The sequence below is a fragment of the Pelecanus crispus genome, chromosome 1 (assembly GCF_030463565.1).
Source record: "Pelecanus crispus isolate bPelCri1 chromosome 1, bPelCri1.pri, whole genome shotgun sequence".
Taxonomy (NCBI): Eukaryota; Metazoa; Chordata; class Aves; order Pelecaniformes; family Pelecanidae; genus Pelecanus; species Pelecanus crispus.
In genome coordinates this window covers 44,710,938-44,730,069 of record NC_134643.1, presented here as the reverse complement: position 1 = coordinate 44,730,069, position 19,132 = coordinate 44,710,938, and the positions used below count along the sequence as shown (strand labels likewise).

At 39.0% G+C, this 19,132-nt stretch overlaps 1 protein-coding gene across 3 annotated transcripts in view; it reads right to left on the bottom strand.

Moving 5' to 3' along the window:
• Positions 1-19,132, bottom strand: part of NAV3 (neuron navigator 3) — a 273,398-nt gene that overhangs the window by 64,437 nt on the left and 189,829 nt on the right. For all 3 annotated transcript variants that reach the window (XM_075728018.1, XM_075728019.1, XM_075728020.1), the window contains one exon: positions 1,606-1,744. In XM_075728018.1, coding sequence (XP_075584133.1) covers positions 1,606-1,744 — 139 coding nt within the window. The remainder of the gene's footprint in view (positions 1-1,605; positions 1,745-19,132) is intronic.

The window sequence follows — 19,132 nt, the reverse complement described above, 5'->3', positions numbered from 1 at the left end:
CTGATAAAGGTCTGTTCCTAGCCTTCATAACATAAGGCAACTCTGGCAGGACAGCAACATTTGAACATGGCTGCATCTCTGTCTAGCAGTGAACAAATTGCAAATAGTATCTGGTTGAGCAGCTAGAACATGTGATCACTCGAATGAAAAACCTGCAAAGAGTTAAATAGCCTGAGATTTCCCAACCATCATGATGATGCTGATGATGCAGCGGAACAAATAAACCAGGACTAGCTGGTCATCACTGTTGATGTGAAAGGGAAGAGGCTGATCTCCAGTTACCAACCATGGGAGATCCTGATGGGGTGGGAAAGGCAATGGTAAGGGCTGAAGAATGCTGGCATCTGTGCGAGTATTTTTGCATGAGTATGACATTGGTCTGAAATCCGTCCTGCAGCAGATTAAGTAATCTTCATTCCCAAAGTAACTTTATATCCCCATTGTCTGGAGGAAATGACAAATACGTGTTTTACTCCTGTTGACAAAGTCTGCCACAATGTATATCTACAAAACAGATCTCTGAATTGCAGGCGCTGGCTGCCTGCAGGAGCCTAAATGGAATTGGGAGTGTCAGTCTTGTGTCCTGAATACTTGACATCAAATCACTGGAGGCAACAACTCTTGCCCTATGCTGAATGTTCAGTCTTGAAGTTCCCTGCTTGTAAACAGCAGATGACATGGCAGCGAACACTTTTCTATTGGGACTAACTCTTCCGTTTTTCATTCCTTTTTGGGAGGATCTGAGTCCTGCAAGCATTCTGTATTGTCTTTTTCACCACTTGCAATTTTGAGAAGAGGAGCTGGGAAGAAATACTAGGATACCTGACACAAGGGCTTTATACACACACACACACACACACATGTGTATATATGTGTATATATATATATACATATATGTGTATACACACACACATATACATATACATATATATACACACATACATTTGTATCACGTATATAGCTTGTGGCTGTACGCTGCTCAGAACTCTATTTTGACACTGTGCATTGTCAGCTTGTGGGCCCATGGGACACTTTCATTCTTGGACCTAACTGGGGAGAAGAGAAGCTCTGCTACCTGTGGGCTCCTTTCTTCAGCCTCTTTTCTCCCAGTGGAGAGTACAGGGAAAGGACAGTGCAGCCTGTGTATTTCTTCCCCGATATGTGTCAGCTCATGAAAGACCAAAACTATCTGATTTTAAATTGTGCTAGCTGTTGAAAGAGATACTCCAAATGGGATGACATGAGTAGAAATCCACCCATCACAGATCCAGTCATATTGTATTTTTTTGTGTTAGGGTACGGCAGGGACCGGGGGCTTCCTAGGACTGGGACCGGGGGGCTCCCCCATGGCAGGCAGAGCAGGGTCTGGCCAGCTGGCACCTTCAGCAGTGGGATGTGACCTGGGAGCAGGGCATCTGAGGCATCAGCCCATGGGTCACGGTTCAGTCAGTGGGGTCCATGGGCTTCTTGCACACAAGTGTGATAGAGGAGTTTGTAAAATATGAATATTTCATTTGTTTCAGAGGCATTGATGCTAAGCTTTTTTCTTTGTTATCCTGCACGCTTGTGGGGTGTTGCAAGAAATGGCAATGAAAAGCTACTCACCTGGGTATGAGTGTTCTTCCTTGAAGAGGCAGTTATATTGGAATAAGAGCTGACAGACGAGGTGGTATTTAAATCATCCGTGCTGAGGTTGTCAAGAGTGTCACTGAGGCCACTACTAACTGAGCTGCTGTCATCCCAGCTGCAGAGAAAGGAGTACATCTACTTTACATACTGCGTGTCAGTAAGCAGAAAACATCTCAAAATCAATAGATGCAATTACTTCAAGAGGTTTACCAAAAAAATTTCAGTAATATTTCCTAATGTACAATGAATATTAGTTTTCAGACTTTTTAATTAATTATTCACTCACTGTCAAGTGGTTGCTTGTTCAATTAATGAAAGACCCAGGTGTCTTTTAAAAAATTAACATCAGGTCTAAGCAAGCACTAGTGTAAGTCATTAAAACAGGTTGTTTCATGCTTCATTGCAATCGCATTCAGTACACTGGCAGGGAAATCCATTAAACCTACCTGGTATTGCTAGCCAAAGTATTATTAATAGCTTGCAGAACACCTGATGGATTTCCAGACTACAGAAAAATAAAAGGAGTATCTCTTCTGCAGCCTAATCAACTGTCAGCAGGAAGCCAGTATTTCCAAAAGTTTTATTTTCTCGTCTTCAGCCTTTGTCTAGTGGGTGCAATGTCACCAGAATAGGATTTCCTGACAATACAGTCGCTAGAGTTGACAGAGGACACATTATACATCTCTCAAGAAACACAGGCTGTCAACTCTTCTGCTTTGGGAGATTGAGGCAGAGGATGCAAATGAGGAAAAGACTACTCTTATAGAAATGTCATTTACCTACTCTCACAAAAGCCTTGCTTTTGCATGGAAGGGAGGTTAATCTGTGTTTCTCAGACCTTTCTCTGCACAATTGCTTCCCCATGGTGTTACATTATGACTCTTAACTTATCGTTATATACAGCAGCATACTCCTAGTTTTGCTGCATCTCCACCTGTTAATCTTGTTTTGGATTATTTCCAGGCCACAGAGTTTGAAAAATATTCACCTTATCACTTGCAGTGGGATTAATCTCCTATAGTTTTAGCTATATAAAGTTAGGTATCTCATTTAAGCTATCTATCTAGGTGCCTTCTCTAACCAGTACAAAGAAGCAGGGTTCTCTAGGAGGTAATTCATCCTGGCTTAAAATGTCTCAGGTTTGTGGGATGAACTGTCCACTGAAAGTGCCTCTTTATGTCTTTCCCTCTCCTAGGGAGGAGAGGGTTGATAAAGCCTGTTCTGGACACATAACTTCTGGAGAGATAAAGCTAGGTGACATGTTTATGCACGCTGCTAAAGTTCAAAACACAAGAGAGCATACATAATGTCCTTATTTTGCTGTATGATGAGCCGCCTTTTACAAAAAATCTGAAATTCTATCCCACAGTCAATTTAAAGCTCAATACTATTGTTACTAGTAATTCAGATCAAACAAGGAAAATATCTGTGAATCTTTATTTTACACGTGGTGTTTTGGAAGATTAAATGCACTTGTCCACTTCTTCATAGAAGGCTTTAGAAAGTCCTAACAGCAGTGACAGTGAACTGCATGGTGCAAAATGTGTGCTGATGCACGAGAAAGTTCAGTGCACTCACTAGTCTCGTATCATAGCAACTGCAGCAAGCATTACCTTTGTTTTGCGAAAGGTAGAAAATCACATTCGTAAGCCAGCTCAGTGACAAGATAAACGTATTTCAGAGGGCAAGAGTTTATTACAGTGCTGCACTTTCCACCATTGACTACAATGACTACAAATAAATATGTCTTCTGCAACATTTCCAGGTAATATACACACATGAGTGATTTAATAATAAAATTTAATGTCTAAGCAGTTACAATATCATGCCTTATAGGTTGCCCATATTCATCTAAGAACCTTCTCTGAAGCACTAGTCATTTATACTTTCTGTATTTTTCACTGTCTAATGTGATATGGAATTTCATTGATGCTAAAAGCCATTATTCAAATGCTATATACCACATGGGAATATACCTTGTATAACAGTGTTAAGACTGAGAACCTTAAAGGTCGATAAAAACACAGATAATATTAAACGTGGTTAGGTTTTGGAAAAGATAATATGCCCTCATTAAAAGACACTTTAAAAAAGGAAAAAAAAAATCATAAGCCAGATCCAAAATGAGATATATTGAGTACTTTCACAAGCAACATGAACTTTTAATGTATGACATTAATGTCAGTTGATACTTGACCATCAGTTTTCTGAGTCCACCCTAAGACCCTGGGGACCAAGATCAACATTTAATTCTGTTTCTCCATGTCTGTTTGTTACTTTATTCTATTTTAATTTTGGGTACTTCATTTCATGCTCATTTTTCTTTGTAAGATGATTCATATTTTCTAAATTCTGAAATAGTTAAGCTGATTCACAAAATATAAACATGTTCTCTGCAGCTGAAGTTTTCAGGCAAAAATTACTATGATCATGTTTTCTTTCTATTATGGCTTCTCTGTGGTGTTTCACACTCATCACACCTCACTCACCAGTGGATTATTAGTGGGTTCTGGGAACACTCATGGCCATCTTGTAAGATATATAGAAGATTATTTTGACACCTCCACTACTGACCTTTCAGAGTCATCACTATATTTGTCTGGATTTTTTTTCTATGATAGTTGCTCAAGATTTTTGCTAAATTTGGGGGCTTTCACACCCCGAAATCTCTGCTAATATTCAGTATGCCTGTAAAACACAGGAATATCCAAAACACTTTTCTTTCCTGCATGGCATTTTTCTAAGGACTATTAGAGAAACTGATTCCCACTTGAAAAAATGTTTTGTACCAACATTTTGAAAATACATAGCAAAAATGGAAAACTCCAACAAAACAGATTGTATCAGCCACCCTTTTGGCAATGAAGATCATTGTTCTGTGCTTCTTTTAGTGCATTGTCCAGAGTTGGTTTAACTTGTTCATGCAGCTAAATCTTCTATCTTTCAGAACTTACTGTTTCCATCTTTTCAGCCCTCTTTCCCCATGTCTAGATAGTATAGTTGCTACCAGATAAGTTAATATAATTTTTGGATAATGAAGATGCCTTATTTATAATTTGGAAAAAAATCTTAATAATTCATATTAATTTCTCCTTTAAACTAGCGAGTGTATGACAAACAGATCTGGTAAAATTAGATGTGCAATCACCTTGAGATTGAAAACCCAGTCTTGGGAGTCTGCAGCAAATTCTCACTGTAATTTTTGTTCTTGTTTCTCCTACCCCTCATCAAAACAATATTCATTGTCAAATTGTACCTAAGGGACTTAATATAGGCTTTTAATAGACTGGCTAAGATTCAACTTTCATTTTCATTTTATCTTTCCTTTACTTCTCTCTTTTTCATGCATGCTACAGAGTTTATGACAGGTCAGGTAGTACCGCTGCTTATTAATGCCTGACACCACTCACTTCCTTTTTTAAAACCACATTTTAGCTACTTATAACATTGGCAAAATCCGCTTTTTTTTTTTCTTCTTGTTGGGTGTCAGCCTCAGGTCAATTTCTTTAAAAGAAAATGTCAGCAAATGCAGTTCATCTATCTGGGAGACTGAGGCTAAGAGAAAAATGCCCTGTTTTGACAAGTTCTGGCAGCCTTTTCTTTGAGAAAATCCTGATCCCAAGAGGAACTGGAGAAGAACCTTGAAATTCAGCAAGCCATAATCTTCACATTAAGGACGTGCACTTTGCCGTTTCTAAGAGAAATCCTCTCAAATCTAGATAATTCATAAAGCTCTTCAAAATCACTGTTTGCATATGCCTGACAGAGATTTTTTTCAGCTAGCTGGCCAAAGTTTCCTCCCTACCCAGCAGCTCAGCTCAGCTCAGCCTGCTGCATGTTGCCTAGTTCTGGGTTCAAATCAGCAAACAGAGAGCAAGCAAACAGCCCAGCAGTCACTACTCTCATTGTGAATGTATGTAACAGCACAGTTTTTGATAACGCAACTGCGTACTATTTTTTCTCTAGAAATGCTTCATTAATTCAGTGCTCACAAGAGGTCTGCTGTAGGGATGAATCTAAATTTTGCATTAAAGCAAGCTGCCTTCTGTCATTTTTCAAAGAAGTTAAAAGAATTCTGTAACAAAACAAACTATATGAAGCATAATTGAAGCCCCTGGTGTACCAGACTCCCTGCAACCTGCAGGATACTAGGTGACTGCTTTAACCAACTTTTTTAACAAGCTGGACACCAAAAAAGAGCTTCTAAAGAAAATTAGAAGCACCTGATTTGCAAAGATGCAATGCGTGCAAATGTGTGCTTTGAACCTATAGTTTGCTCCAGGGGTATCTCAAAATTTAGGTTACCAGCAACTCAAACTGCATGTCAAAAAACAGCAGCTATTTTTGGCATTACTATTGCTGTACCTCAGCTTTCCATCTGTAAAATGGACACAATATATGCACAAATGAGTTTGAAAACACAGTCTTTGATAACTGTGGATACTCAGACGCTACACTAAAAAGCACTTTAAAGAGCCCCTTGCTCTTTAGAAAAATGTTCAAATGGCATATGATAAATAAACATAAGGGGCCGCACATGACAAAGGACAAGGAATACACAAAATGCTGAATAACTGTGTTAAAATTGAACACCCTCAATCTGCACATTATATAACATAAGAACTCTAGAGATTGGGGGATGCTGTTGACCAAACCATGATTGCCTGAAAATGTATGTGCCCAAGAAATCTGAATTAGGGTTACACAGGCAACCCTTCTGTTACTTCTGAGTGCTTTTACAACCCCATTAAGTTCTTTTCACACAGCATGAGTAGCTTGCAGCATTATCAGCTTTATAATTCTGATAATTATTCCATGACTTCAGTCATATACAGGGCTGAATCTGAGCAGGGAAGCTGTACTGCAGTAGGAATGCCCCTTCACCTTAGGAGCTAGAAAAAGCATGCCCAACCATGTGATAGGCACCAAGGGGTGGCTTCCCTCCCATCTCTTGACTAGCCTTATGGCCACTGCATTACAACCTTCATCCAGAAACATACCTCATGCTCTTTGAGTTTGCCCAGGCTCTTCATAGTAACATTACCAGCATTCTTCCTGCTTAGATCTCTGTTTTTCTTTGATGCACTAGGTATGCCTATGAGATTATTTGCACTAGCTAAAACTCATTCTCTAATTCTAGCCTGCACCTTTCAAATCTGAACAGTTCTTGCCCATTTTGAAGCAAGAAATAACATTTCTGCTGGAGAAGACTTCCACACTGTCTCTAATTGCTGAAGGTGGCTATGAATATTGTACATATCCCAATGCTCCACAAGTTGCTCCAAATGCTTCAAGCAAAGTTCCAACTCCTTGTTCGTATCAAATACTCCATGAAGTTGAGGAATCCATAACTAGCTATCTACACAATTGGTTAGTCTCCACTATCACTCTTTGTCTCACCTTCATTAGTGTGTGTTAGTACTGAAAAGATCGCTCCATAATAATCCTCTCATTGACCTTTCTACCACATTGTTGTTCTAGAAATAGCAAGGTATCTGAAGTCAAAATACCCGGTGCTTAACATCAGTGTGTAGAGCTGAACAGAGATTATAAATGTATTCCCACAAGTATTCCCTCAAATGGAAAGATAAATTGCACTCAGCTGTGCTCATGACACTTTTGTGTTTGCTTTCCACAAGAATTTGGTTTTCTTCACTTGAAAATAATCCAATTCTGAGTTCACACGCTGAACTATATGAACCAAATGAGGAATATTTTAGATGGGATAAGACATTATTTCACACAGCAGGCGGGCAAGAAACAGAGCTCTAGGGCAAAGATGCAATGAAACAAGCCAGATAATACTTGATCATACCCTACATAATGAAGACCTGCAGAAATATGCAACAAATTTTTCTAGATGTTTTGCGTGATGGCTGAAAATACAAAACACAGTGCCTTGGGAGAACAACGAATCCTGAAGGTACATGACAAGAGGAAGTGGTACTAACAATCTGTGTTAACTCCATGGATACCATATTCTCTTTTCACAGTACTTGTTTCAGAAAATCAAAGCAGTCTCTAATTGCAGACATGACACGGCAGAGCGCCCAACTACAGTGATTGTTCCTTCCACCCTTCCTGTTTCTATTTTCACCATTTTCCTACAAGCCCTTAAACTTGCCAGCTCAGTGAAGTCCACCATACTGATAAGCTGGGTCAATGCCTGGAATTTGTTTCAACATTGGCATATTTCATTAATTTTTGAGACCACCTCCAGCCAAAGTGGCCTAAGTATGCAAATGAAAAAGCTTTTCACAAGCAGATTGTCGGACATATGAAGGCAACAAGACTCCAATCAATGTGCTATTGTGTCTGCTGGAAAAGTATGGTTCCTTCAATGCATCCAGCCCTTGGCATAATTTGACAAGTTGCTGACATTTTTTTCTTTGGTTCATTACCCAGTTTTGCAAGCAGAAGCAGGAACTACAGGTTGCAGAATACAGCTCTAGAAAACAAAACCAAACCCTTTCCTCTTAAAGCATTCATTTAATCAGAATAACTGTTCTATCCAGGGAGGTTTGTAACTCTGAATGAAAAATAGTGTTTTATTTGTCACATGCTTTGTACTGCACATGAAGGGCTTTAGACCACGGTAGTAGACCTATGACCCTTGCATGTCTTGCTTAGGAATGAGAAATCCTTAGTCACATTCTTGCTAATGCCAGTGGAACTTACATATCCCCATGGACTTGTGTATGGATTTGGGATTCAGGGAATCTGAACAAACACATTTAGCAAAACAACCTTTACTTGCTTTTTATAGCAAGTCTGAGCTTCCAAAATGTGAAAATATTTTTAAACACTTCTAAATTGTTCATTACCATAGAGGGTACATACAGGCCTGTGCCCATGTGTATTTCTGTTGCTGGGGGGAATGGACTTAGAGGACAAATAAGATAACTGAGATCATGACAAAAGAGTAACATTTGGGGCTAAACAGAAACTTAGCTCCTGAGTGTGTGTTTGAGGATCTACAAATCCATACTAAGAGCAGATCAAAGATGAGAAGTGAGGTGTTAACCCTTCCTCTGGCTGCACGCAGCTGGCTGTTTCATGTTAATGAATCCTCAGATGATGCAGGTCTCCATGTCCCTCTCTTAGATCCTCTGGATGTCTCTACACAATTCTTCATAGAAACAGCAGAGGTATGAGAAACACAAGCAATTACTTTGATTAGTATAGCCTACTTCCATGTTTGCCAAATAAGATGCTAGTACACTAGTCTACTGCAGTGGATAGAACTGGGACACCCTCAGTTATACTGGATAGTTATTTAAATTAGCCAACAGTGCCCTAAAAAAGCAAAATCCCCAAATTTAGCCACCTGTGAAGTGAGTGGCTACCTGGCATGTAAGACAATTTGTGCCAGTGATGCATAAGGCATCTACATTAAATGTGAGTTAGGAAATCGAAGGCTGGCATTTAATCCCCTATGTAGTCAGCAGACAAAGGCAGGTACGCTCAAAGGGTAAGAAGGAAAGACTGGAGAGATATGAGCGAGGCAGAGGACTTAAACTAGATGCCCACAGCAGAAAGCTTGAACTTAGTACACCTTTCCTTACTCTACTCATACAAGTTAAGCCCCGCAAGAGGAAGATAGAACTCGTTGACCATCCGTCTGTGCTTAAGCTAGTCCCACACACATAAAATCCATAAAACAGGGAACGCAATGCATAAATCAGCCTCCACAACACACTCCATGGACGCGAACGTTGCTTCTCTACAGCACACTAGTAAAGTGGATATTAACATGCAGTCCAGGCTGCTGCCATGAACCATCCTCTCTAACACCCATACTTCAGGGCATGTTGCAGGAGAGTTAGGCAGGATTCAGCCTAAAATAAAGACTTTATAGCTACTCTCCTAATTGACTTTTGAGAATAGAAATGATCTCTTAGCTCATTAAGAAGAAAAGATAAGAAAATAATTGGACTGTTTTACTCAAAGCAACTCCTCACTAGCATGCCAATACATCAGCTGGCAAACTTTCTCCTTCAAAGTTCAATTCATCATGAATTAATCCATTTCAAATCTTTTAGTCTGAGCTCAGATGCTCATTATTCATAAAACAGCTACACTGACCCTTCACAGACAGATTCAAGATGGCACAGAGTTCATAAAATCAATACTTTGTTTCAATCCACAGACTCTGAGAGCCAAAGCCCAGGCCCTGAATCAAGCCAGAAACTTGCAGGGGCTATAAATTTCATTATAGCTGTTCTATCCTCATAGCTAAATGAAAACATAGCCAGCTGGACTCATACTTCACCACGTTTTCCTCAGCAGGTGTAATGTATTACCTGTCATACCCAAACAAGCCAACCACTGAAGCGTTAATCCTGAATTACTTTGAGGTCACGGATAGAAAATCATGTCATGTACATTTCAAAATGGATGCATTCAGCATATTCTAAGGAAAGTTGTTTACAATTAAAAAGAATAGCAATGTATTTATGCACCTGCTTTCATGCAGTATCACTTTGGGAGTTTTTTTTATTTCACGTTTGAAATTTTTTTTGTAAGAAGATCCAATAAGAAAATTATACCCTACTATAGAAATTACTTCTAGCCTAAGAGCACAATTAGAGTGAAATGCATTTTTGCAAGGTCAGTGTATTTCCATATTTCTTCTTCCAAGCATTTAATAAGTGTTTTAAGAAATAATGTGTTTTTAGAGCCTGCAGGAAAAAAAAATGAAGTGACAGAAGGTTTACATTTCTTGTAATAATTTTACATACCTTGCAAAACCTGCATATCTACACCTCAGGATCTGAGGTCCTTGCCAGAACCCCTTCTGGTTTCCACTTATTTCTGAATACAACGCTTAATCTGACATGATCGGGACAGCAGAAAGTCATTAACTAGCTCTAAATTCATAACAGAATGTATCAACAATCAGAAGAAGGAACTTTGCAAAATGGAATTTAGGCAAGTGTTACTTGAATAAAATAATAAATACCCAACTAGAAAAGATATTTTGGGTTTTGAATGTACGGTTCTTCTTTTGTATGAGGCAGATAAACAGCATCCATTTTTAATTACATTTCAAACAGTCTATGGAAAATAGTAATATATGGGCTGAAGCAAGATGTAAGGAAGTAATTCCATCAAGAACTGTTGACAATATCATAACAAACCAAGGGAGAAAAGCTTTTGATGGAATTATCTTCCTGCTGCTGTTTGTTATGTTTTTAATAGACTGTTTGGATCCAAGAGATGTTTAAATTTTTCAAATGTGGATTCAGACAAGTTAATTAACATCAGTTGAATGGACATAAATAAACAAATTACAGTGCCTACACAGTTCTTCAGAAGATACAAAAGCAATATAAAACTCTATTCCTTGTTACCTCGTCACTTTAAGAAGTAAAAATGTCATTCTTCACTTTATGTATGGTCAATTCGCATCCTCAAAAATGAAGTAAGAAATGAGATCCCACAAGCATAAAGAAACATCTCATGGGATCCATATTTGTATTTGAAGGAAAATCATACTGAAACCAGCACCTTAACACCCTGAGATAAGCAGAATTTGCCATTCACCTTTGCAAAGTGCCAGTCAGATCTTCAGCTGGGAGGGAGGTACTGAAAAATCAAAGCTCTTTACTCAGCCTTGTCTTTACAGTACATGAAGAAACCAAACAGATCCTCCTGATAATTGTTCAGAAGAGAACTCTTCCCAGTAATTATTGCCTGATGTCAAAGTCCTGATTTACTGGTAACCTCCTCTGCTGTGCATCGTGTCTCACATTTAAGAATATTTGTTGCTAGAACTACCTGTCCTATTTTTGCTTATGTGCAGAAGCAGGGATTTATTTTTCCTGCTTGCAACTGATTAAACCCAATCTGAAGAAATAAAACCATATATAACTATGTTAGCAGAATGCCGAGAAGTAAATCTCTGTTCATTCTGGTCATGATACTCATCCTATAATGCTCCATGAAGTAGCAACACTTAAAACCAGCAGTTTTATGCAGCTTCGCTGTTGGGATAAAGCAAAGTTTGGAGTTGGTTTTGACTTGTGAAAGACATTTGTTACCCCACATTGTCCTTTGCTGAGGATGGAAAGACGTGTGGCAGGCAGAGACTAAATCAAAATTGTTATATTTCGTTTGTAACGTCATGGTTTTTTTTTGTTTGTTTTTTTTTTAAATCATCCTTTACAACTGTAGGCTGAAAGTAGCAACTTAGTGCCAGACACCTCCTATCCTTGTCACCTCGTTGCAGCACTCACTGATAACCTACCTGGCCATAACATGGTCCCAGAACTCACGGCCCTGCACTACCATCTGAGGAGTGGGGAGAGCACCCCGGGAGTGGGACACCTCCCACCGTGTGCAAGCAGAGTCAGAAATGCAGCCTTTCTGAAAGCGTGGGATGAATTTTATCTGGGAAGTGACTGGAAGCAACAGGCTTCCTCCTGCACACCCTCGTTCAATGTAGTTTTTCCCTGCAGGTCTCAAGACAAGGTGCTGGTTTGTTGAGTTTAGCAACAAGCTGCAACTGTGGGAAAAGCTGCTAGTTCGATGCCTAAAGGGCTTCTTAATAAAAATCTTCACCCTTGAAACTCTTTGAGAGCTTGATCCACACAAATATTTTCAGATAAGAGGGTAAGCCTATTATCTGAAGCCTAATAGGCTTACTTGCTTGCAGTCAGCATCACGACAACGTGTCTGACAAAGGACAAGTTAAGCAGAACATAAAGCTGTTTCTTCTCATGGTTTTGTATGCCATGACTGTCACTCACACTTGTTGCTCATTTCCTAGATTTTACTCAGTAAAGACCCAGATTACTGCTTTAGCAGAAAGTAGAGAGGGACTTTCTCCTGGTTCTGCATGACCTGATTTTTAGCATCATTTTGTAAGGAATGAAGGCTTCAATGCTCACGCTCTCTGTGCAACTGGCCTTCAGGCCCTTGCTTTTCACTGCTGCCTGGGCAAAACTGCTGGCTGACTTTAATCAGACTTCACAGAAAAGATAAAGGCTCAAAAAATTCTAGTCTGTAACTCTCATGAAAATACAGAGCAGTGTGAAGACAGAGGCAAAGCAGAGGTCTCTCTGAGAGGAAATGTGCAATATGAATTAAATATATCAAACATACATGATTCTGTACACAAAACCAGACTGCTTAAAAGGAAAAAAAAAAGTTGCATCCAGTTTATGCATAACTTTATTCTCTTTTTAATAAATAGGTTCATGGAGCATTTTTATTCCATTTTGACATTTGGAGGTTTTTTCCTGATTTTTAATTCCTCCTAGCCTTTTCCCCATGAAGGTCACGCTGCTGAGTTTAGAAAACACAGATTTCAGAACCAAACTTATTTGCAGAGGTTTAGTCATCCTAGCATTTATTTGATTTTTTTTTTCAATTTCCCAAATGTTAAAGATTTTCTTGTTCTGCATTAAAGAGCTATTTGGGCATTTAGATTATTGACATTGGTTAGTTTTAGATAATTCTGTTTAAAGAGTTCAGTGTTATCTTTAATCCTGACTTGTGCCAAGCTTTTGGAGCAATTCTAAATGCTATCCAGCTGCACCTTATGTTACATCGACACTTTTCACATGGTCATTAACAGCAATCATTGATCCACAGCATTTTGATTCTGCTCAGAGATCACAATTGGGATCAATTCTACCACTGAAAGTTTCCAGAGGTATATATTTTTATTCTGTATGGTACCCAATCCTTGTTCATCCCATAATCTCTTGAAGAATCTCTGTGCCATGTGTTTAGCATCTTGCCAATGAGGGCAGAAGCAGCTCACTTAGGGAACATAGGCTTCAACCTAATCCTTATCCAATTTTTAGGAGTCTGGAGAAGAAAGGGTTGTAGGAATTTACCTGGTTGCAGACCAGGTAAATTGCCCAGGTTTCTGGACTGTGACAGGGCAAAATATCATTGATATATGGAAAAGTCTAAATACCGAACAAAACCATCTTTTTCTAAATTGAAGCATCTTCAATGAAATATTATACCATATACTAGTCACATGAAAAAATGTATAGATAACAAAATAATAAAGGATAATATAAAGTGGATGCTTGAAACAAAACTTTAAAAAGATTTTTTTCTTCCTTAAATCAAACACATTTCAATTTCTCTTGTGACAAAAAAAACTTTCACTCATAATTTAATGGAAAACCAGAGCTAAAATACTCCCTTAAAAAGAAATGGCAATTTTTCATCAAATCTCTATAGATATGCAACAAACAACAATAACTAATTGTGGTATTTTAAGCATCCTAAACTTTTCAGTAGTCTTGCTAGTATAGTGACAGATGTTTCCCAAAGGCATTGCTGCATTCTGTTTTGTAAATAATTTCCTTCAGAAAAGAAGAACCCAAAGCCTTTAGAAAGTTGTAGTCCTTCTGGATAACAGAGTATTTTCTTTGGCTGTTTTTAGCTCAGAGTTCAGAGAAACAGCACATTAAAAGCACCCCTTTCAGCTGAAAAGGTGGCAGCACTAATGTATCTCACTATGAGTTCTCTCTTTCCAAGGGATTAAAGTACTGAAATTACTATTATTGCCAGATTGACTGAAAGAGAAAAATGGTGCTCATGGATTCAAGACACTCTTGACACAGCTTGTCAGCATGGTGTGGATCACAGGTTTTAAAAAGGGGACCCATTTTAGCCTCTAAGCATCTTCAGCAGGAGAAAAACAACGCCTGATATCCCTGTAGGCACATAAAGAACTGCCTGAGTGGATTTACTCCCCTAACATGTCAGGATCTATCAGATGTTTAAGGAATTTGGTTCTGGCTGTTTCTCAGGGATCCTGGGTGACTAGGGAGCGTGCTGGGTTCCAGCACCAAGGGGCAGAAAGAGAATTTTGTGATGGGACCAAACAAGAAGTGGTGACTGACAATGACAAAAGCCCTCTGGCTGGGCCTCCCCAGCCCACCACAGCTGTGCTCGCGTGCTTGAGGAATGGTAGCAGCAGATACAGACAGTAAGGGGAGATTTTGGCACTTGAGGAGCCTTGGCTATCTCCTAGGGCGTACATGCCAGGCCCACTGCATCCTGCTGGAGCCACAGTTATCTGCCGGGCACTGGTGGCAGGGTCCCCCCCAGGCAGCTCACTTTGCTGCATAGGACACCTCCTCTCAGAGCCAGTTTAAACATCTCTCCAAAATGATGATTACATTGGGACTGTAAACAAGACACATTTTAAGTGCAACTTATCCTTGCAACTGTGTGAATTTTTAATTAACTTTAGTATTATGAAAAGCAAGTTTGTTGTTTACTGTTACCACCCAAAAACCCCAAGCCCAGGGGAGCTATGAAAGTGGGGAAGTGAATCTAAAACTATCAGGGAAAAAAGAAAGAATGCATGTAGACTGTTTTTTCAATGTAGTTTTTCCATGGGAAAAAGAGAAAAAAAAATACTGTAATGGATAGGCATGAAGCCTGCAGTTCTGCTGGAAAGGGAACAGAAAGGACTAGAGTCCTTTTCACCATCTGCTAGGAGAACTAAGAATGAAAATACTCATCTGCAATGTTGCAGAAAGAATTAGGATGCAAGAAAGACATCAAAAGACCAGACAGCAAGGGATTGTAGGAATATGATGGATTGCAGTGGAGAGGGACACCAAGCTCAAATCCTGCATGAAAAAAAGACAGATTTTACCTACAAAGGTCAAAGCTCCAGACACTAGCAGGGAGCAGAGAGTTTGGAGAATTGAACTGCTGTATCGTCTCTACCCTAGACACATACAGCTGAGACAAAGGGCACTACAGACAGCAGCACATGGCCTGCAGCAAAAATCCTCCCATGCGATGCTAGCAGAGAAAGTCTGTTGTCTTTACATTATTCAAGTACTTTGTGTACTTACTTTTCACCTGAAATTACCCTGTTCTCTCCCATTTAACCTAAAATTCAGATAATCTTTGCTCTCTGACAGACCACATAAAATTATCAGAAGCAGCGGAAATTAAAGGGCAGAGGGTATTGCAATAGCAAGAACAGGCTATGGCAGGCTGGAAACGCTAGTGTAAACTTACCTCTTAAAATCCCTAATATGTACTATTACTGATCATAGATCTTCTACAACTAATCAATGTTTATAATATCTACAGCTTTTCCCCTTATAAAAGGTATTAATTTCCATATCTAACCATCCTCCCGTCCCCCCCGCTTTCAATTCCCAGGAAAGGTACAGGATTACTGGCATAAATATAAACCACAAAATGTCCTAAAATGGTTTTGAAGGACTACAATCAGGGTAAAGGGATAGCTAACCTTATATTGGGTAATAATCAAGACTGTTGTGCTAAATTATAACAGATAGGACCAACTATGAGAGGAGTAACTTTTAGGTAAGTATTTCATTGCTAAGAAATAACCCAAGACTACCATTTTCCCTTGCAGCAGTGCAGAACAAACCCCTGCAAAAAATACCCCTCCCTTTTCTTGACTATATTGCTTCAGTCACTGCAAAGGCAAAGGAGCAGCAGTATATGGAGGCAATTCTTCAATCCTCTTGCTACGTTTTGTGACTTTTTCCAAAGGAGGAGAAAACCAGGGAGAACAGAGGACCCCTGACCTTCCCCACTTTTTGCTAACTCACCGGCTTAATAAAAATGCTTGCTCTCTTATCCTTTGTTCAAAGCTCTGAGTTTCTATTGGCACCTCTAACGTTGCCATTGCACCCCACAGAACTTCATGTGAACTTCAGGTAGTACTCAGATAACCCCATTCTAATTTTCTGATTGTGAGATACTTAAATACAGATGATTGCTATAAATGTGATAGCTAAAGGAGTTAAAGATTCACTTTTAATAACTGCATTAAAACTGGAGATTAGAGAGAACATATACACGTTGTTCCTAAGCAAAGTGGCCGTAGGGTACCCTACCTCCAGCAGTGAAGCGCTGCGTGTGGCCTTCCCCTCCCTTGGTCTTGCTTCTCTTCCCCTGCTGAGGGACCTGATCCATGTACTGGATTAAGCACATGCTAGCTTTTGGCCTCAGATTCATTCTTCAGAAACCGAGGCACTGAGCCAAAATGTCACTAGAACTAATGCTGGTGAAGAGTAAAAACAAGAGAGTCCCAAACCAAAGTCCAAGTCCGAAGCCAGTTGCAGTAGCCTGTGAATAGACTTGTCCATGGCTTGACCAGCTGCAGCTATGGACAGCTGCTCCCAGAGAGTGCGACTCTACAGGTATTTGCAGAAAACATCACAGGATTCTTACTTGTAATGACAAACAGGCAGACTCCAATGGCCCATTGGTTTTTTATTCCCTTACTCAAGCTTTTTCTTTGAAATAAATTGTTTGATTTTTTCCTCCTTTTATTAAGATATGGCTACAAGTCAGTTGTGATCTGCCTGCAACATGGTAAAGTCTAGGAGTCTCCTGAGACTGACAAGCTGCTCAGCCTCCACTTTTTTGCTGTAACATTGCTATTAAAAGCATTCAGCATAGTTGAACATGACAGGCTGCTGGTTCAGGCCTCTGGTCATACTCAAATCTGTCAAATGCGATGGCTTACAACTGGGAATGCTGGAGTGTGCAATGCTAGAAAATAAACAAGCCATTAAGGGCTCTCCCCTAGATGGTGCAGCATGTGAGTCCATCCTGTTATATCTTTCTTCCTTTCCACTATCAAAATAGTCTGCTAGTAGAAGTCAGGATATTTTTTAAAAAAAAAAAAATCTGACATCTACTGATACTTGATTCTCTATTATTCTTTTATCTTACTAAGTACTTCAGCTCAGATTTTTCTAACAAATTTTTGGCTGACTTCTTGGTTGGTTGTTTTTTATGATACACAAAGTTCTACCAAAGTTTGTCTGAAGGAAGTATTCACTATGCTATTTATAGTTCTATTACTGAAAGTAATTTCTTTTAAAATCCCTTACTTGGGACACTCACAAAAGCAAAAGTCTCTTGGGGAAGAAATGAAACAAACTGAGATATAAACCAACTTGACAAAATAGATTTGAAATTGAAAAGCAACAACTGACAAAAATGAAATATATTTCATAAAGCAATCCACAATTAAATGCCTGCACCTAGATAGTCTTTTTAAAGGAATTAGGAATTCATAAGGATAATGCAAATATACATTTTTATATTAGAATAAGCACAAAAAATCTCTTTATGTTCTTAGGTATAAAACATCCCCAAACATCCTTGCCCTAGGATTAGCATTTTCCTAGGACTTTCCCTTAGAGAAAAGAGATTTCCTTTATTATTAAACCATAACTTAGAGGGTTTTCGGCACTTATTTCTGAGTGATTCAAAATACCAAATTTGATGATATTTTGTAGCATCAAATTCTTTATGACGTGTAGGATTTGGGTAGGGATCAAAATTTTCAAGCGTAGATGTCTAAAAATGTGACATCTAAGCAGTTAAGGACATCACTAAATGCCCTGATTTTCTCAGTTATTGCACAGCCTTCAGTCTGTTGAGTCTGCCTAGAATTATAACGAATAATACAGCTGAGCAGGGAAAACAGGAAGGCCTCTTATTGCCTTCACTTCTATCAAGCACTGCCAGATAGGAGACAGATTAATTCACCCCTTTACATTAGCTGAATGCACTTTTTATCCTCTTTTTATTTAGAAAGTTTGAAGGGGAAGGAGTTTGTTTACTCCAGAGTACTGAGTCTCCATCTTTTACGCATTGTTGCTTTTTATTTGTCTGAAATCAATGAACTTTACAAATACTAAAGAAAATTTAATGGGAAACTGCTAAAGTGCTCTGTTTTATGCTGCTTGAAAAGATTCTTCCATCTCAAAGTTAATAATTTCTAAGCCAGGTTCTGAATGCGCGGTACGTCAAACTTGACAGCTTTTCCCAAAGAAAGGTTGTGCTTGATGATTATCTTAGGGGAGCCAGATCTAATGAATATTCATGTTCCAAATCTAAATTCACTGACTCCCAACCCTTCAAACTAGTCATTTGGTTTCCTCTGCCTTTTGTAATGTGTACTAAGTGCTCCATGCAGAGAGCCTGGGCGACAAACAACCGGTAGAAACATAAAATTACCTTTTCAAGCCACGTCTTCTCTCCTGAACTAAGCTTTACAGTTCTGTATGTGGATCCACCCAAATGGTGTCTGGCATAAATAGACTAGTTCCTAAATTGATTATATAGTTAAATTGATTCAGGAGCTGTGTACGAACCTTGAGGACTCCTGTTACCATTTGCATAGTATATATGTGTACTATCTATATGCAATATCATTAAAATCAGTGGCAGTTTGGGATACATGTATTTTAACAGGGCACTCTCCACACTGAAGTTTAGTTTCTGGGACTGAGAAGGAACATAATGATCTGCAATTGCTCTCCTAACAGTTAAGAAAATTTCTGTATTACCTTACAATGTACTGCAGTATAAAAGGAGCGTAGACAGCTAGTAAAAAACCCAAATTCTGGACCCTCTGAATGACTGAAGAGAGACCATCGCATGAAGCTGGTGTAAGAAAGACCATAACCCAGACAGAGGAATGTAGTGCAGTATTAAACAAAGTTAGTCATATTAA